Genomic DNA, 21423 nt, shown 5'->3' with positions numbered 1-21423 from the left:
GTGGGAGGGGCCTGAACTAGCTTTTCTCATTTCCCTGGCAAATACTGTCACCAGTTCCCTTTTCTTGTCACAAGCCAAACAGCTTTTAGAGATTATATTGCAGAAATGGAATGTGTTGGAGGCACCATGTTTCTACTGATGTGCACCTTATTTCTCGCTGTTCATGGTAAGATCCCTTTTTACTGTCCTTAATAAACATTAGTAGGGATATTACACACACACACACACACACACACACACACACACACACTATAACCTGCTCTAGTATTTCTGATCTTAAATTTTAAATTCAGACAGGTGTATTTTTCAACATCGTTGAATCAACCAAATTTGACATTAAATTAAGATTATCTTTAGAAACATATATGAAGTATTTATTTATCAAAGTAAAGTGAAGTGAACCTTTAAATATAGAATTGATGTCTGATTCGAGAAAACAAATGAAAACCTAACATTATTTGATGTTACACAAAGGTACAAAACTAGAAACGCTGAAACTGTCATTGGTTTGCAATTCCCTAATTTAATTATGAGTAAGATAAATATTAAACCTTTCCTTTTTGAGTATTCGAACAGTGGCCCTTAAATTTATGTTTGTTCTCTCATATCTTACAAATGTTAAATATCTTAAACAAATATTAAATTGTTAAATATTTTCTGATTAATTCATAAATTGTATTACGCACTTATTCTTTCCAAAATTTTATCTGGACCATACATGCATGTAATTACAATTTATAAACTCTTATTGGGTGACACTTGTTCCTCAAATGTCTGATTTATGGCCTTACAGTATGTATGTGACTCGAACTAGTGGCAGACGCTTTACAGAGTTTTCATTTTCCGTCACATGATGTGTTAAAAATAAAAATAAAAAACCTTCAAGTGGATTATTCACGGTCAGGTTTGTGTTACCTCCCAGTAGACATGTTATATGTGCATTTTGTTTGCTGCACAAAAGGATAATCGTCTTAGGTGTGAACAGTCCAGTGTTTGTGTTTGGTTATGCATAGGGAGCTGTTCATTTGAATTGTTAAGTAAGAATGTTCAATTGTCATGGTGGTGTTAGTGCAATGTTGCTATCGCCACAATAATCCCTACTTTTGTTTTGGACCAGGACTAGTAGTGCATTAATCCAGTGTGATGTATACACATGCAGGCACACTTTTGACTTCCACCCAACCTGCTCTTTTGTACATGCAATAGGGGTGTACTTATTTATTATTTAGCGTTCAACACGAGCCACACAGTTAACTATTGTTATGCACAGCATTGCCAGTAAGGGCGACTGGAGGCAGAGATGGTTATGTCCGGGTAGTTGCGGGCAGAAGGCAATGGGAGGAGTAGGACATTGTTTACCTGCGTGCTGCCTACCTGCCTGCTGCCACACAACCTTGCTAGCAACGTGATGCAGATTAACAGCTGTCAGTTAAAGCTGGCTATTGATCCTTTCAGTGTGTTCATTTTATCCAAGCTGCTGCTATCCTTTAGTAAAAAATAGAGAAATGATATAGTTTAAGTTTAGAAGTTGAAGGAAACCAATACATTGTCTTGTTAGTAGTAATAACAGGATTACTCTAACGCTCTTTCCTGAGCGTGTTTTCTTATTTATTTGTTTACAACCTGAGGTCTTGCTGCATTGAGCGTGACGTGATGCAGTGCACAATACTGCTTGAGTGTTTGCCTTACAGACCTGTTTAGAGAACTTCATGTTTGATCACTATCATTCTGAGAAGCTGGTAAATATTTGCTCACAGCAGGTATGGATCAAGCAAAGCAGGTGATGGTGATTAAACTGCAGACCTGTGTGTATGATTTCATTAACAATAAATTCTGGAAGAAACTGCAAGTGCCAATGAAATCTATATACAGCAGAAATTATATGTAAAAAAATTACATTGAGTTTTTTTTAAATGTTTGGATATGTGGAAACAGATGATGCCTTCGATTGCAGTATCTAATTTTACAGTTACAGTAAATAGAGCATCCAACTGCACAGATTAGCAAAAGATATAGATTTAATGTTTAACCAGCAAAGTCAATGATAATGAGAAACATTGCAGTTTTTTTGCAGGGTAAGTCTGTCCAGTGATCAAAATGAATATTAAAGCTCACATAACACATGCTGTTTCTGCATTTCTGATGTTAATCTGGATAACCTATAGAGTAGTATTACATCCTTTATATCTTTGAAGAGTCTTTAGTTTAATCAGATTTATAAAAGAAAGATTGCCGAATCTTTCCAATAACGTACAAAAAAATGAAGAAGGAGGAGTTACTACCGCGGGAGGAGCGAGTACGAGTCATGCAAAACTATAACACCGCATGCAACTCGTGACCCGGTTGGGATTTTTCAATGAAATCCAGCGCACACGCAAAACTCCGCTGCTACCCCGGACAGTGTTGGGGAAAGTTACTTTTAAAAGTAATGCATTACAATATTAAGTTACTCCCAAAAAAAGTAACTAATTGCGTTACTTAGTAACTTTTCATGGAAAGTAATGCTTACATTACTTTTTAGTTACTTTTTCATAACTGAGGCTTGATCTCTTTCAGGCCTTGCAGGTGTTTTTTATGACTGAAAAGTTCTATTTCAGAAATTGCATATTTCATCACAAAAATTTCGAGCTCTGGTCTGCCATCTCAGTTTCTGACTCAAACTGTACCTCGCTCAGGTGTGTATCCCTAGAGTGCATAATGTACGTTTAGTTTAATTCAGTGCATTATTTTTTTAATCAAATTAATTAAACTAAAAAAGTAACTTGCATTACTTTTTTAAAAAAGTAACTCAAATATTAATGTGTACATTTAAAAAGTAATGCGTTACTTTACTCATTACGTCAGAAAAGTAATATTATTACGTAATGCATGTTACTTGTAATGCATTACCCCCAACACTGACCCCGGATAATAAACTATATCCATTGTTTTCATAAGGCTGGCTTTCTTCTCCTTACATCAAAAAACACACTTCTTCTTTCGTGACATTGTTGAGTTTTGTAATTAAACAAAGCTGTCGTGTGATAAGATGTTTGTAAGTTCTAGCGTCTCCCGCTGATTGACGGCAGGGCGGGGTTTTCCGGGGAAAGTGCACATAAAAAGAAGTGATGCGTATAGAAACCCCTGAAACGTCAGCTGGACCTGTAATCGGAAAAAACTTTCCGAAACTTGTAAGAACCCTGTCGAAGTGCATTCGGCACAGAAATACTCTGTAACACGCCCAACTGACACTTTGCCTGCGTTTAGCATGAGGAAACAACTTTATAACTGTGTTAATAAGTCAGAATGCATGAAAAACCATTAAACCACCCATTTTAAGCTTCTGAAGATGGTGACATAGCCTTAATGTGACCCAGTTTGTGAAAAAAAAACCCAGCTAAAGTATTTTTTTGTGATTTAGGAGAGAGCGGGGTAGGCCTAAGTTGTCACACCGTTCATAACTCCAACACTAGAGGCTTTATCTCAAATATCAAATAGCCACTTTGTGTGACGACGACTTTTATAGGTAACTTTGTGTTCACATGTGGTCAAGATCGCTCTAATCTGACGTTAATTGACAATTTTCTTATTTTGAAGAGACAATAGCGTGTCTTTTGATACTAGCTGATGTGCTATGTTGAGCTTACCCTGAGATTTAGCCAACATTAGCACACATGTCAGTTTGGGGCAAGTCGTCACATGCTTTTCACACTGGAAAAGTTAACCCTGGGTTTTTCAGAATCCTGGGTTATCTGTTTCACACTGTTCGTACTTAACCAGGGGTTAAGAAATAGCCTTGGGTATTCATAATCTGATGTTTCACACTGTGCTAAACCCTAGGTCAGGTTTCTGAAACCCTACTCCTACAAACCTGTCTGTAATTATCAAGCAACCCTGAACACCTTGATTAGCTGCTTCAGTTGGGTTTAATTGGGGTTATAACATTCTAACCCTGCTTTATTTCACACTGCATGCGTTTGACACTGCAATGCGGGGTTAACTCCACAAAAGCAGGGCTAGCAGGGTTTCATAACCCTGGGTTACTTTCAGGGATAACCCAAGTGTGAAACGATCCTTATAGGGTTAAAAGCAGGGTTTAGAACGAAGATAACCCAGGGTTAAGAGATCTTATTTCCAAACTGTTTCAAGTGAAATTCTCTATTCAACAGTCTATAACTCCGTAATGAAATATGATTTGAAAATGTAATGAATACAACATATGTGCCCAAGACTTCCTTCTTTCATTTGGTATAAGATTTATTGTCATGTATGGTGCTCAGTAAATGTTAGACACTGTGACAACTTACCCCACTCTCCCCGACTGTTTTCTACATAAAATAATCTCGATGTAAAGAATATAAAGGTATAACCTTGATTTCTTAATTTAGTAAGGTTATGTCTAAGATTGAAATCAATGTGAAATTAAACTTCGATGCTCATAATCTCATTATTAGGCCTGGTATTCACTGGCAAGGTCACACACAGTAGTTTTTGTTGCTTTGTTCACAGTCCTGGATGCACAGTTGGTAACATATTGCATTAGCAATGCAAAGATCATAGGTTTGATTCTCATGAAAAAAACAAACATAAAAATTTATAGATTTAATGCACTGTAAGTCGCTTAGGATAAAAGAGTCTGCTAAATGCATAATGTAAATTCAAATGTAATTCAATGTTGAATTTATACTTGTTTATAACTGCTGCACCTTGAACAAGCGAGGCATTTTTTTTTCTTTCAGTTAACCGCATGAAACAACCATTGAAATGTTAAACAGAAGTGTTTTTAACCAGTGCAAGATTGTAATGCACATTTTCTATTGAACAGGTATGGAATATATTTCACTGGAGTCTACACAGCATGGGAGACTAGGGGGCTCGATGCTTCTCAAAGTTGAGCCTCGTTTTGATGTCCAGCATGTAAAGTTCCAGGGCGCCTGGTACAAGATTAAACCCAATTATACTCTTCTAGTCACTTTCACTGATTCCAGTGATATCCAAAATATACGCCTGAAAAATAAACCAGTGCTCAGTTTGCCTGATGTCTCACTATATATTGAACATCTGGATGAGGACGCTGAGGGAGAGTACAAGCTGGAGATCAATTTCATCTTCCCAGGAAGCTCGACGCCGGTGGCTGTCACAAAAATAGTAACCATCACAGTTAGCGGTACGAAAAACTGATTTTATTATTAAGAGCTATCTAAACATTTATTGTTATGTCATATTATAGTACATAATGTAAAAAAAAACATAAGATAACCCAAAATGAACCCATAATTTACTCACCCTCAAGCAATTCGAAGTACACATTTGGAGTTATTTTAGTAAATGTCCTTGCTCTTCCGAGCTTTATAATGGTAAAAAACAGGGAACAGGGAACAACTTCTAACTTTAAACCCTAAAAAGTGCATTCAATCTTCACAGAAATAATTCACAAGGCTCCAAGGGGTTAATAAAGGTTTTCTGCAGGTAATTAATGTGAATGTGATTTTGTAAGAAAATTTAAATACATAATCATATAATAATCAATATTTCAAACTATTAACTGTAATGCTTTTGGTAACTACACCATCTTGGACTCGCACCAATGCCTCACCAATTTCCAAAAAGACCTTTATTAACCCTTGATGCTGTGTGGATTACTTCTGTGATTGATGCACTTTTTGGGTTTGAAAGTCAGTTGTTGTATCCTGATCCCTGTTTTCTAACGTTATAAATTGGAAAAGCAAGGACATTTACTAAAATAACTCCAAATGTGTTAATATTATTGTAATTATTGTGTGTTATATAATATTGTCTTACTTAATTTTTGATGGTTTCTGCTGCTAGTGCCTGTGTCAAAACCCATTCTCAGTAAGAGCCCAGAGGCAGAACTCATTGAGGAGCGAGATAATGTGACGCTGACATGCTCTGTTGAAAGTGGCACCAACGTTCAGTACACATGGATGAAGGATAACATAATGATAGTTCCCAGCGAGCGGCACATGTTCTCAGAAGACCACGGCACAGTTATCATAAACCCTGTCAGTAAAGATGATATGGGTCAGTACACCTGTGAGGCCAAAAACTACATCAGTCGTGAAGTGAGCGATGAAACTTCTCTAAGTGTGTATTGTAAGTATTTATTCATCTCTTGGTTATTATAGATGAGCTGTTACTGTAAACGAATTCATCATCTGACATGGCCCAGTTTGTTCATCATTACAAGCTGTCCAGCTCGTTCCTCCTGCTGTCTGAGAATCAACTGTTATTGGTTTTGTGACTCAGACTCTACATGTGATCTGTCCTGACATGATGTCATTTATATCAGGGGCTTTCAAACTTTTTTTAATGCCGGACCATCTTCACGTATACTCTAAATAGAACCAGCTGTTTTTTAAATGTTTCTCATTATTAGATAATGCGATTAATATTATGCATATTATTTGTTTTTTATTATTTTGCAGGGAAAAATTGTCACATTTTTTTCAGTAAAATTTTTAAATATTGATGTTTCTCCAGTTTGGCACAGGTAAAAAAGTGCACTAAAATAAACTTTAAGTACGCTTAGTTATTTTGTACTGTAAAAATTATCCTTTAATACACTAAAAATAAACATAAACTGTGCTATTCTGAGACCACTTATCTCAATACACTAAAAATCTCTAGGCTGTAGCTGGTTTAGTATACTTTTTTCAAGTGCACTGAAGTATACTGATGAATGAACTATACTTTTAGGGGCAGCAGGGTTTATCGTCGCAGACTAATGCTGCGTTCCAGGCAACCTGTAACCCGTAACTCACGACTTCAAAACCACGACTCACGACTCTGAACTGGGAGTACATCGATCTAGTACGAGTTCACGGGTGGGAAGTCACGGGTTTGACTGCCGTTCCAGTGCACTTTCACCGGTAGAAGGTTGTAAAAACACGAGTTACAGGCTGCCTGGAACGCATAGGGTCGTGAGTCGTGGTTTTGAAGTCGTAACTCACGGGTTTAAAAACCTGCCTGGAACCCGCCATTAGATGCATGTTTTAGCTGCCTTAATTTCAAAAGACCTTGTACTGGTATATCTTAAAGGCAATGATCTCTGAAAGGCAATGTGACACTTGAAATCACTTAAACAAACACGCCCCCACCCCAATAGAATCTGGACCTTTATTTGATAGACCCGCCCCACACATACGCAACCCAGGCAACGATGTTGGTTAGTAGACACGCCCCTTACTGCTGATTGGCTACAAGTTTGTTTTGGAACTCTGCCCGACTCCCTTTTCCAAAGTGTTTTTCAAAAATCACACACCCCGCCTTTAACATATATCAGTGCCATTGTTTTGTCCCAAGATGCACACCAGTATTGTTTTTTTTTTTTTTAAGATTTGTTTGTAAAAGCTACTTAAAGGGATAGTTCACTCAAAAATGAAAATGATGTCATTAATGACTCACCCTCATTTCGTTCCAAACTCGTAAGACCTCCATTCATCTTTGGAAGCGGTGTTTAAGATGTTTTATATTTAGTCCGAGAGCTTGCTGACCCTTCATTAAAAAAATCTACGTACGGTATACTGTCCATGTCCAGAAAAGTAATAAAAACATCATCAAAGTAGTTCATGTGACATCAGTGGGTCAGTTAGAATGTGTTGAAGCATCGAAAATACATTTTGGTCCAAAAATAACAAAATTAAGACTTCATTCAGCATTGTCTTCTCTTCCGCGTCTGTTGTGAAGCGCATGCACGAGACTAAAGTCACGTGACTGCAGTCATCCGTGTGGATGAAGTACGACAAGGCTGATGTGTTTTCTGGTGCCCCCCAGCTGTTTTTTTGCTTTTTTTGTGCGCCCGGGTTTCGTTTACAGTCTGAGGGAGACACACGATGTAAGTTTGAAAAAAAAACTTTGCAAACATGTCTGAGGATAACACGTCATCCGCGTCACTGCAGTCACGTGACTTTAGTCTTGCACATTTGCGTCACAAATGCAGTGCTGAATGAAGTCGTAATTTTTGTTATTTTTGGGTCAACAAGCTCTCAGACTAAATATAAAACCTCTTAAACTGTGTTCCGAAGATGAACTGAGGTCTTACAAGTTTGGAACGACATGAGTCATTAATGACACTATTTTCATTTTTAGGTGAACTATCCCTTTAAGGCCTTGTCCTGAATTAATATAAACCCTGGCGGGAAACTGCCATGTAGTATATTTGTAGTATATAACTTTTATACTCTTATTTAGCACAAAATAATAATGTAGCCTACTACATAATGTACTTGCTGGTATAAGTATCTCTTTAGTGTAGTATGCTTTTACATGGGGCTTCCAGTTCCAGTCCTGATTTGTTTTGAAGCAAATGTAGATCTAAAATAAATTATGAACTAACACATTTGAGCAGTACATTGACATGTCTTCTGATCTATAAACGGATGGAAAACAAACTGCTAATACTGTTTTTTTGTGTCTTTTTCAAATGTGTTAGATGGACCCTATAACCTAGCAGTAAACTCTGAGCAGGGTCTAAAAACTGGAGGGGTGTTCACGGTGAACCCAGGGGAGCTGGTCTTTTTTGAGTGTCTTGCCGACTCGAACCCTCCCAACAGCTGCGTCTGGATTTCTAAGACGACGAATGGCACAGAGGTTGTCATGACTGGCACACGGTTTGAAGTGACATCATATGAATTAGCTCAGGCTAAGGAGTTCTGGTGTCGAGCGTTCAACAATGTGACGAAGAAGCAGGACGAGACCAAGTTTACACTGGTGGTGGCCAGATTTGAGAAAGGTACATCAAAGTTAAAAAGCTGCTATAATTGATTTTCAGAGGTTTTGCCTACTACGCCTTATTTCTGATAAATTAATGTTTTTTTTTTTTAAATAAAATGTCAGAAGAAATTGGGACCCCCTGGCACCATCTCGAGCCCCCCAGTTTGAGAACCACTGCTCTACAGTGTACCATTAATTTTCAGAATACATAGTCCCAACAAGCTGTTCAGTTGTTACATATCTGTCCCACCTGTGATAACGTCTTGCTGCTCTATTGAAAAGTAAATAGAGGCTGGCAGTGGCATTGTTTACAAGCAGTTCTGTGTATTAAATGTGAACTCAGAAAAACACAAATCATTTTTACGTTGTTATATTTCTAACTGTATTTCCAGGAACAGAAAAACATTTCCAAGAAGGAAGTGCCCTGTCTCCTTTGACTTTCATTACAGTCTCATCTGTGGTTATCATTATCTGTATGATGTTTGTATTTCTAAGGAAGAGCTGCCATTCAAGGAGAAGTAAGTTACCTGCTTTTTATAGATATTCAGACATCACCTTAATAATGTGTCATTTGATAAAATAAAAACAACATTTATGTTCTGTGTGAACCGAGTTGTTTTGAAAAGACTCATTTGGTTGTAGTATAATTTTTAAACAAATATAAGCTAATCATTCATTTTATGTGCTGGTAAGGCATGTTATTCAAATATACAAGGATAATCATTGCTACGTAGGACTTTCTGTTTCGCGTGTACCAATCATTTATTTTTTTTATCTAGTTTCTACAGTGATGAATACTATCTACAGGCGGTAAGGAGAAAACTTTCATCTATTTAAACATTTGATATATACGCCTCGTTTGCATTTGATTGATTGATCCTGTCATTTAGGCCTATGACGGAGCAGAGAGGACTGCACAGGTCCGGTAAGTTTACTGCATGCCCTGCACTATAATATAACATTGTTGTTAAGCAGTAATGTGTACATAGTCTCTCTGTACAAACATACTTCCCAACCCCATTAACATTACAACTACCATAATCATATCTGCTTGGTTTCTGTCAGCCTGTGCTATAAAGATTTTTCCACCTTGCTGGCATGGTTTCACCTGACTACATACACAGTCACTCCCTTTTTTAAGTAACATCTGGTTTGCTAAGTAGAGTGTTTGTATTTATTTAGGGTGTATTAAAACAAATTCTTTTTAAAGAAGTGGATAATGATATCACCATCAACCATCAGGAATAATTATTTAACTTAAATAATTTACTGCAGGAATCAATCATTTATGTTACTCAATATGTTGTTTGCATTATTTGTTCAAAGCTGTGTGCTAGGTTACTAATCTGAATAATATGCTTGAAGGTCACGAAGACGCAACTGAAGACTTTGGGATCTATGAATTTGTTTCTGTACCTGGGAAAATGGAATCAACACAGGTTTGAAACCCCCAGATGAAGGGATCATTATTTACTCTTTTGCATGTGCAGTTTTGCCTCAGAACAGTTTCAGTATTTCTTCCCTGTGTTTTTCTCAGGCATCCTGCAGGTCTTTGGCACGGCTGGATTCAGTCAAAGATTTGCATACCACCATCTATGATGTCATCAGACATGTGCCTGAAACGCCAACACTGAGTCTGCTTAAATGAGAGAGAGAAAGAGATACTCGGGTGTGCTAAATGTTAAGATAAACCATTGGCTGTAAAGGATTGTTACGTTTCCCCCCCACCCAATTTTTCTCTCTACAGTCGCACATTTAAGCACTTCTACTTTGTTTTCTTTGAAAGATCATAATTCTTATGAAACGTGCTGGGCACTGAAATTCTTAAAGAAATATGTATATATTTATGATTCAGAATTATGAATTTTTTTCCATAGCGACAGGCTTAATAAAAAATTAAGAGTATTTATATAAATACATCAGATAATGTTTTGTTTTTCCTGCATTGTGAATGTAAATATGATATACATGTTTTGTACTGTATTTTTTTGCACACTGCAATGTATTGTGAAAATTTTATTGCCACATAACCGTTCCATACATTTCATAGGTAGCAGTTTTTGAATTTAAAGCAGACATATTCTGTCTGTTTTATTTTCTATGTGTTGCACCTGCACCTGTTTATATTTTAAACACAGATGGATGACTTGTTATTTTAAAATAAAGGTTTTTAGAAATATTTTAGTTATTTTGAATTTTTTCTTTAAATTCTTTCATCACACAAATAATAATTTATGATTCTGCTTTTCTTTTAAGACTTCAAAGACTCTTTTAACATGATAAAGGATTCTAAGCAGTATCACGTTATCAACAACCTTGGTAAAATATGATACTAGACCGTGTTTCAAATAATAAAGGCTTAAAAAAAGGATTTCAGCAATACCTCCAACTGTTTATTTTCAGTTTCAGAGAAGGAGCAGTAGTATTATATCAACAGTTCAGGTGCCTGGGGGAGGTGCCACTCCTTCATTTGACAGGGAAATTTAGTGGTGGATATTCGTGGAACTTTATTGACAAAAACACTGGGTCTCTTATAATCTCCAGTCAGTCAGAAAAGCTCACTTCAACACCTACTCATTGGTATTTGCTGTAAACATTTCTGTGAGCCGTATGACATAATTTCAAAACAAATGGGGGATTGTTCCATTTTCCAAGAATTCTAAATTGTTTTGTCATTGGCTGTGTCTGCCATCAGCAGAAAAGTCTGTTTAAACTGAAGTCCAACAAACAACACTTCAACACGTATAGAACCTACGTCTGGATATTTAGTAGACTCTTTTTAGCACCATCTTTATAAAGTAATGATTACCCCCACCCAAAAAACAATGAGAGACACTCAATGAAATTACTTTTGTAATAATTAGCCTATTATAGTTGTAAATTAGCCATGGAAATGAATAAAACTAATCCTATTAATGGTTATATACATGCAGGGTTTTATGTTTCAAGTATAAAATTGATAAAAAACTAAATGAGGTACATATTATGTTTGAGGAATATATTTTTGTGTTGTAAAATACCTAAATAAACAAATACTACTGGTTCTTCTGCAATTGCTTATATGACTTTGAGATTTATCACCTTAAAGGGAACATTTCACAAAACTTTTTTCAGATGTTAAATAAATCTTTGGTGTACCCAGAGAACGTATGCAAAGTTTTAGCTAAAAATACCTTTTAAAGGGGACATATCATTAAAATCAGATTTTTTACATGTTTAAGTGTTATAAATCACAAGCCTGTGAAAAAATAGGTCATTGAAATCTGGCTCCCCTTGTGATGTCAGAAGGGGATATACCACCCCTTAATCTGCACTATCCAGCCACAGCACTATTATTCAGTGCAGAGATTAACTCATTTACATTTAAAAAGGACACACCCAAAACGGCACATTTTTGCTCACACCTACAAAGAGGCAATTTTAACATGTTATAATAAATCATCTTATACGGTATTTTGAGCTAAAGCTTTACATGTGTACTCTGAGGACACCAAAGATTTATTTTACATCTTAAAAAGTCTTGTGAAATGTCCCCTTTAAATGCGAATGAGCTGATCTCTGCACTAAATGGCAGTGTCGCAGTTGGATCGTGCAGATTAAGGGGCGGTATTAACACCTTCTGACATCACAAGGTGGACCCAAATTTTAAAGACATAAGGTGTGTTCGACTTCATGCGGCGCTGCGCAGACCGATCGGTGGCTGACTTGAAGCAGTGCATTCCGGTTAGTATTTTTGTCCGACTTCAGCTGGCGCTGCAGGCACGTGACTGTGTCATATGGTTTTAAAGTACCGCGAGACATTTCGAGAGTAGCCGGCTAGCTCAGCCGGTGCAGCTTCTCCAGAGCGGCTGCACGGAGTTGTGATGACGTAACAGCTTTACGTGATTGGTCGCCTCACTGATGACAACGATCACGTGCGTTTCAAGTTTAATCCAACCTTTAGTTCCACTAATAAACATTATAAATTCATGTTTTAAAACAGCAAAAAACACTTTAATATGCTAAAATATGTTATATTGTGTCGTGTAATAAAATAAAAATGACAATAACAAACTCTATTGGTATTTTAATAATATAGGCTTGTTTCCTGTTATTTTCGGGTATACAGTATAAGCAGCAATTAAAATATTCGATATAAAATGTTTCTGGTTGCAACTTTTTATCAAAAGGTTTGTTTTATCAAATTCAGCATTTAATTCTCTTCATTTGCGATTAAAAACAAGGAAAAACGGGGCACACGTCACTACGGCAAGCAGCAGGTGTCCGGCTTGATGGCTCCGTTTTCAGTTCCTCCCTCGACTGCAATCGGCAAACCTCGCCGATCGGTCTGCGCAGCGCCGGATGATCTCGAACACACCTATATTTTTCCACATGCTGGCAGAGAATGGTTTACCAAAACTAAGTAACTAGGTTGATCTTTTTCACATTTTCTAGGTTGATACAAGCACTAGAAACCCGATTATAGCACTTAAACATAGAAACAATTTGATTCTCACGATATTTCCCCTTTAAGATTAATGAATTAATTTTGTTAGTCACTTTGATGAAATTATCTGCTAAATGCTTTTAAATTCTAAACGTAAGAAACAAAATAGCCTCACCATATGCAATTAATTGAAACCAGTCATACAAAACAAACATATACATACAAAACATATACTTTTTACATATTTTTTAGCAACTTTAAACAACGGAACTACATCTCCCGTGATGTACTGCGCATAACCTGTCACGTGACGTCAGCAGTGAAACATGGCACCTGTCTAGGACTACAGGAACTGATTCGCTATTTGACAGAAAAACACAACATCATCGCGCTTTACAGCTTAGTGCTTTTAACTATAAGATGCAGAAAATCAAGTCTTTGATGGCCCGTCAGGTGAGTTATTGAGCATTTTATCTTTGCCTACTTTTTCATGTCGTTGACGAAACCGGAAGCGTATTAATAAGCTAGCCTGCTAGCTATAATATATTTCCATAGAAGAAGAGCTTACTGATGATCTGCATAGTGTTATAATACACTAAATCAGTGCATTTGAAATCACACGCGAGAATGGTCAATACATATAACGACGAGAGGTTGTCAGGAGTCTTTCATTGTTCATAATGCACAAAATGGATGCTCATTTACTACATCAATTCAAAACACAGCCTCTTTTTCTAGTCAATTACTTTCTAGAATAGTCAATGCTTTCTTTAAAACCGCTAAATGGACATTCAGATTTTTCATAGGGTGTGCTCATACATTGTTGCTATACAGAGCTGTTTCTGGGTGATAGATCAGATGGACTGTTGTTGTTATGTATTGTATTTATTGTTATTAATATAATACTGTTTTTCCCCAAGGGCTTGAAAAGTCCTCAAGAGAGTGTGGTTGACATGAGCCCTCTGGAGACTTTCAGGACCCCCAGCAAGGTAACCAATGCCTGAGTTTAGCTATGTTCAATAATAAACTGTGATGCTGGGGTAGTTATTTGCATATTAATTTGTTCAAAATGGTGCTATTTTTCAGAGATTTGATCAGTAGGATTGCAGGGTTTCCCGCAGAAAATTTGTTGGTTAAGGTGGTAGGGTTGTGCAGGTGGGCGGGCCAGGGGCGTGGCAATCAAAGGGCGTCATGATGAAAATATTTTATTTAAAACACTCAAATAAAACTCAATTTTGAAGAAACTATGACAGAAAATGAACACATACTAGATTATTAATGAATTAAATGTTTTATCAACAGGCTAGTTATCCTCCAGACAGTGATGGACCATGTCTTTCTCTCATTTCGGCCATGTTGCGTTTTGTGGAATTTTTTTTTGGATGACCTAGTTAAGGTGGTAGGGTATCCCAGCTTAGGTGGGCCGCCATAACTTTAAAGTGCTGCGGGAAACCCTGGATTGTTTAAAACTATATGGGATATACATGCAGTGGTTTTCTTTTAATAAGGGAAGACAAATATCTTAAATAGGGCCCTGAAGTGGGACACTGCCTTTTGTGGCACACCTAAGGTCTAGTGCTTGTACTGTAGGTCGCCCCAAAATGCATAAATGCCTATGGCAGCACACCAAAAATCACATGACTTTTCAAATTTCCACAGTCATGTATGAGGGTGAAGCATAGGAAGCACATTTCACAAGTCTGAAATTAAAAAATTGTCCCACATTAGGGCAATTCGCCCTAGTTGTTTACAAAAGCGAAATAATAAATTTTAGCCTGAACAGTTAACATTTGGGTTAACCATAATCCTTGCTTTTTGTCATTCATCATAACATAAGACAGATTGACAGCCTCAAAATTATTTGTTAGCACACCTATGACATGCAGCACACAACAACTTAACTCTCAAAATTCAGTCTGAAGAGTGTTACTTCACTTGTAATGCGATTGACCATTTATTGAATTGTGCATGAGTATTTCAGACTGTATTCTGCTACTGTATAAATGTAGCTCTGTTTTTTGACGGTATGTACTGACATGGAAATTTAACATTCATCTGCATTAACAGGCCTGTCTGAGTAAAAAATGTGCAACACATTTTGCTTTTTCCTCTAAGACTTTAGTTATATGAAAGAGGTGAATAGGACATGTTAAGGTCTGTGCCATAACACTTCATGTAGAGTATCCACACCTTTAGCCATGAGCTGAATGGATTTTCTGTCTATAACACATAGACATGTTCCTTATTCCAGGATCTTTTCCCAAAGTTCCCGAAGATATCCATTAAAATAATCAACTTAGACCTTTATATAAGACCTTTATTTTGTGTTAATCTGTGTTTTTTCTTACACCGATTAATTAAATCATCAGGTCTGTTCTGTGATCCGAGCTCTTTTGAAAGCATTCTGTCTGTTCCACGTTTCTTGGGTGATTATAGACCTCAGTGTCAGCTCTGATATTTCTTCACATACTTTTGATTTTAGTAGATCCCTATTTATGTTCTTGCCAAAAGACAATTGTTTTTAATTTATTTAATAATGTTACTCACTTTGAAAGATGAATTACCGTGCCTTCTGGCTTGGATCCCTAGTGGGCTTTGTTTCAAACGGTTGAGGTAGTGAAAAAGTGTTTGATCAATGTAACGGATAGTCTGTCCATGTCCGTACACAGAAAATGATGGATTGGCCCACTCACATAGCCACCAAGTGTTTCTGTGGCATTAAAGAGAGTCGAGTGCATGAAAAATAGACCTTGTCCAAATATTACAATTAATTTGAAGGCGAAGTATAGGGGAACATTGTATTAGTTAGAGACATGCATCTTCATTTTTAACAGTTCATCATTAACAATATATTAGATTGGTCTGACTAGATGCTTACACGGAACTTGTCCTGCCAATGTTTTTTACACACCCAGACATAATTATAATAAATATTCTTAGCAATGTATTCCAAAAAATATGTTTTTAATTAAATGTAATTTCACCCTGGAGAACCCAAGAACCCTTCTCTTAGCAGCAATTAACATTGGCCAAATTTGACCCGTGGGTTCTCCAGGGTTAAAGGTGTGTGATTCAATGCCAAGCATAAGCAATTGTATACATGGTGAAACATCACTGGGTATCACAATTTCAACAAATGCTCATTTATACCACTAGATAACGTTTCCTGGGAGAGGTAGCTTAGCACAGTTTGCAGCAATGTTTAATTAATCACAAAAATGAGTCAGGTATCATATTGTTTAAAACCTGTATGATTTCTCTGTGGAATGCAAAGATTTTTTTTCTTTTAAAGAATCTTTACACACTTTTTTGGTCACGTTTGGTCACTATGAACTGTTGTTGAATGATAAAATCTGTTAAAAAATTCTTACATTTCTGCTTTTGCGTTCTATGAAAAATTACAGCATGTGGGTTTTGAATGACAAGAAGATAACAGAAGTGCGTTTTTGACTGAACTATTTCTTTAAAACTGAATGCACAGTGAGTCTTGCAACAAATGCAGTATTGTATGGTTGTCAGCACTTACGAATGAATTGTATTATTTTTTGTTCCTATATGATTTAGTAGTTCATTATCTTGCAGAAAATAGTATAGATGTTCTTCTTATTCTTTCTTTTTGCCACTCTCTAGTTTAAACTTGCCACAAGGGGGCGACACAGTGGTTCAAAGGGGAAGCACTTTTGCCTCACAGCAAAAAGGTCCCCGGTTTGTGTCCTGGCTGGGTGTGGAGTTTGCATGTTCTCCCTGTGTCACTGTGGGTTTATTCTGGGTACTCCGGTTTCCTCTCACAGGCCAAAAACATGCAAGTTAGGACACCAAATTGCCCCCTCCCACAACCTGTGTATGGATAAACTTGTGTATGGATTAACCAGTTTTTTCCATGAATAGCCATAGATGCTGGAATGGCGTGAAGAATAAATTAAGAGCGGAAGAAACAAAAACAGAAATGTTTCTTGATTACGATCCTTATATTTTGTTTTAGTGGATCAATATTTGGATTGTGTCTCCATTTGATGTTTTGGCACTAGAGAAAAACTTGGTTTCAAGTTTCCCCTGATAATATAATGTATCTGAAGTTTTAATGGATTTTAGGAGTAATGTGTTATTTGCTAAACTTTAGTAGACCGTAGGTGTGTATTTTTATTTGAAATTTTCCTGTCACTTAACCAGGATCAGGTAGCCTACTTGGATGCATACTGTTCACAGTCCCTTATTGGCTCACTGTCTTAGTCTTTATCTTGCATTAGTTTCGTGAGTGTAGAGGACCTTGTGTACTAAACACATTTTAATGCAATTAAATAGTTTTCACTGGCACAGGATCTGTGCCAAATAACAAAATTGTTAAATCCTTAAATGTCTTTTGGGATTTTTTTTAAGTGCCAGACAGAGCTACAGAGCGGATCCATTGCTCTCGTTGTGTCTCAGGTTTCCTTTAGATGGCACTACAATCACATAATTGAAACAGTCTTGTAAAAACCTCATGAAGAATAGCAATGCAAAATTCAGGATTGATGATAAAAGTTGTTTTATGTCATTATTACACATGTGTCATTATTATCATCGTCAGTAATGTTTTTCCATATCACATTTCATTCCAGTGGGCCTTTATGTAGTCTCTGTCTCACAGATAATGAGCATACTGCATGCTGGAAAATGTTAATTATTAATAAATAACTCATTTTTAATTGTAAAGTTACAAATTACAGTGTTCGGGACCAGGTGTACCGTGTTCCGGGAAATAGTGGTGTAACCACGGGTGTACTGTAGTTTCTAGGAGGCAACCCCTTAAAAATCAAAAATAGCAATTACAAACCCCACAAATATTTATACAGTTATTAATAAATGCATGTGTACAGTTGATACTTCAACCCCCCACTGTTCAAAACAAATCTACGCCCTTGGCCATGACTCAAATATTTGATCATATTTTCACAATGGACATGACATCAATGACTCCAGGACTTATTGTTATTTATATATTCTGCTTTTAAATAATGCTCTGTTATGCTTTTGATATGCGTCATTCAATAACACTTAAGCTCACTCATCTTGAGTCTTGATTGATGTACAGTGCGTTGAGTCACACACTTTTATGTGCAAATAGACTCGGGCTCATTCATCTCTGCGTACAGGGAATAAAGAGAGGCGATGTATTAATTTATGTAAACACTGTCAGTCAAACTGAATTTAAATATAATTAAACAAAGACTTAGTGACCATTTTAATTAGTACAATTTTTGGTTTTATTATTCAATTGCCAATTTGCGTGGAAAGTTATGTGAGGATGTTTTAATCTCACCAGATCTGATTGTTTAATTTCTGATTTAATTAACACCTCATTTGTCACTATACTGTTTGAAACTAAGAAACCAACAGTCTATTTCATTTTTATTATTTTTATTTGTTTATTTTGTTATCATGAGCATTGCACATTAATAAAACATTTCTGTAAATGTACCAGAATTAGCCAAATGCAATTTTTCATCCGTTGTCCCTCGACAAAATGATACAAGTCAACCTTAAAGGAGATATACTAAGCTAAAACACATACAATTAAAAGTAAATAAAAACTGCACATAAACTATAAAACATACTTCAAATAAGATTAATAGCAGAACAATAGCAGGGCTGCTAGCAAACATATACAATTTTAATGTTGACAGCTGAGTTTTATCTCTATTAGGATGTAAGAAAACATTGATATTTTCCCGTAAAGTATTGTGACATTTCGTATGGCAGTAGTCTCAAAATCGCAATATCAATATCGTTTTTTTTTTTTTTTTTTTTTTTGGCATTTTTATTTATTTATGGCAGTTGTTTTGTGAGTTTACATCCTGACCACTAAATAGCATTTTCTTATCTTTGAACTTATACAGTGACTAACATTGGACGCGCAACACATTATTTTGTTTTTTTTGCTAAAGTTTGCATATGATGGTGTGTTCGCAATGACAGCTTTCCTAAAAATGATATCCTCACTGTAAAAAAAATCCGTAGAAATTACAATGTTATTGCAGCTGGGTTGCCGGTAATTTACCGTAGATTTAAATTTATGTTATTTACTGGCAAGAGTTTGTTCAAAGTTAAATAAATTTTAAATATTAAAATTTATCTTTACAGAATAAAACTATACAATAACAGTCTCATGCAAAGCATTCTGGGAACCAAAAATCATCATCAAGCTTTTTCTGTTTTTTGCTTCAGATTTTGTTTCCCAGAACGTTTTGCTTGATGCTGTTTTTTTATTTTTACTCTGTAAAACTAAGACTTGTAAATGTTTAATGTTCATTCAACTTTGAACAAAATTTTGCCAGTAAATAACATAAATTTAAATCTACGGTAAATTACTGGCAACCCAGCTGCAATTTCTACGGATTTTTTTTACAGTGCTGTTATATTCTTAAAAAAGGAAATATCCCAATATATTGTCTTGCTTTACAGTAGTACAATGAATGTATCGCAACATATTGCACAGCAAGTCCATGTATCGTGATTCGTATTGCATTTCGAGATTCTTTCCAAAACATAGCCCCAATCTCCATTTATATTTCACATTCTTTGTTTTGTTGTGCTTTTATGATTTGTAATGAAAATTATTTAGAGGGTTTGTTTTAGACCACTGAATGTCTCTCAATGTTTATTTCTCTAATAATTTAGACAAACATCTTATGGATATTGGTTTCTTAGGGCTCACAAAACAGTAAGGAATTATGGTTAGCATTAAGGCTGTGTTTGTAAGCGTATATATGTTTATGCTTAAAACAAGAACAGAAATTCCCAAGATATATTCTCTATAAACAAATTTTTTATTTCAGAGATGTAATTTCAGAGGAGATTATCAAACCTAGCAGTTACAACCCCCTATATTAAAACAACTATTCTTATAAAATATATGTATATCTTACAACCCCTCGATGTTGAAAAAAAATCGACACCTTTGATTTTACTGGACAAAAATAGGTACACTATGTTATGTAATGCATACATAAAAACATGTATGCATTACATACCAGTTAATTTGTGACTGATATAGGTAATGAGATTTTTAAATGCTGTATGTGTGATGTACAAAAGTATACATGTGGTTATGTTATATGTATGTTAAACCTATGCATGTTTTACTTGGTGTATTTTAATTGTACATATGTTTTAGCACTTTGTGGGCCCCAGGAAGACTAGCAACCACATTGTGGAAGCTAATGGGGACCCAAATAAATAAACAAAATAAATAAACAAATACATAAAAACATAACTTAAGCATACACGTTAGACAACCTCAAAGCCAACAGACCAAAAGCCATCCAATTTCATAGAGTCTTAAAGCTTCAATGCTAACCACTGGTCCCAGAGATTTTGTCTATAGTTTTTCCTGAACGTGTACACAGTAAAGAGTGACTCATAGCACCCCACCCCCTGCTGATGCGGATGCCGTACCTCAGTGAGTTCCCCCACGCTCCCTCACAGCGCTGCCAACATCATCCTGTACTGCATCCATACTGCATGGAGCGTCTTAAAGGAGATTAAAGTCTGTCAGGCCAATTCATATCTCAGCTTCCATTACAATGACATCAAATTGCGGCCTTTATAGGGAAATCCTTAATATTTTGTCAAGTGTTACTTAAATGTGTCGTAATATTAAAAACTGTATTTATATATGCTAATGACAAATCGTGAGCCTCAAACAAGATAATTTTCTCATCCATTACTCAAATTCTGTATCTTTGTCTGATACAGGCTCAAAGTCAAACATAATGACTGTTTGCACACACACACACAGAGCTACTGAAAGTGCATGAGCCCCTCCAGTAATGCGATTCTCTGTTACCATCTACAGCATTTTTAGCCTCTGCTAATTCACTGTAAATAGAGGACTGGACAGCATTGGCTCCAAAAGCAATATTGTCTGCTCTGAGAAACAGCCAATCAAAGCAGAGCTCAACATTATTATTCATGACCCTTTCAAATAAGGTAATAATTGACCATTTAATACTAAAGGCAAATCCTAGGGTTGTAAATGTACATGTAAAGCCATCTCTGGATCATATAAACTCTTAATAAAGCCACATACCTTCTATGTAGATATCAGAGAACAAGTTAATATATTATTTTAATGCATTCTTTGGCACCTTTAAGTACAGAATGAATAAGGGGTTAAACAATATGGATTGATTTCTTCATATAGGTTTGACTGCTGTAAAAAATGTTGCTTTTAAATGCTCCCTTAACATCTGCTATTGTAATTGAATATGGCTCAAAAAGTTTATCTCAATCTCGACTCCAAAGCT

The 21423-nt window shown here is 36.1% G+C and overlaps 2 protein-coding genes across 3 annotated transcripts in view; both read left to right on the top strand.

The window, feature by feature from the left end:
- Nucleotides 1-54: 54 nt before the first annotated feature.
- On the top strand, nucleotides 55-10891 carry hepacam2 (HEPACAM family member 2). Its single transcript, XM_065292001.1, has 9 exons — nucleotides 55-166; nucleotides 4805-5146; nucleotides 5809-6093; nucleotides 8432-8731; nucleotides 9105-9230; nucleotides 9492-9522; nucleotides 9603-9637; nucleotides 10078-10151; nucleotides 10250-10891. The coding sequence occupies exons 1-9, from the start codon at nucleotides 106-108 to the stop codon at nucleotides 10358-10360; spliced, it is 1365 nt and encodes a 454-aa protein (XP_065148073.1). The 5' UTR covers nucleotides 55-105; the 3' UTR covers nucleotides 10361-10891.
- Nucleotides 10892-13450: 2559 nt separating this feature from the next.
- vps50 (VPS50 EARP/GARPII complex subunit) overlaps nucleotides 13451-21423 on the top strand; it is a 154719-nt gene continuing 146746 nt past the window's right edge. For both annotated transcript variants that reach the window (XM_065291989.1, XM_065291982.1), the window contains exons 1-2: nucleotides 13451-13591; nucleotides 14059-14127. In XM_065291989.1, coding sequence (XP_065148061.1) covers nucleotides 13559-13591; nucleotides 14059-14127 — 102 coding nt within the window. In that variant the 5' untranslated portion in view covers nucleotides 13451-13558. The remainder of the gene's footprint in view (nucleotides 13592-14058; nucleotides 14128-21423) is intronic.

This window comes from Paramisgurnus dabryanus, chromosome 19 (genome assembly GCF_030506205.2).
Source record: "Paramisgurnus dabryanus chromosome 19, PD_genome_1.1, whole genome shotgun sequence".
NCBI lineage: Eukaryota > Metazoa > Chordata > Actinopteri > Cypriniformes > Cobitidae > Paramisgurnus > Paramisgurnus dabryanus.
Note: the sequence above shows the minus strand (reverse complement) of the source record. Positions and strands in the feature narration are given on the sequence as shown.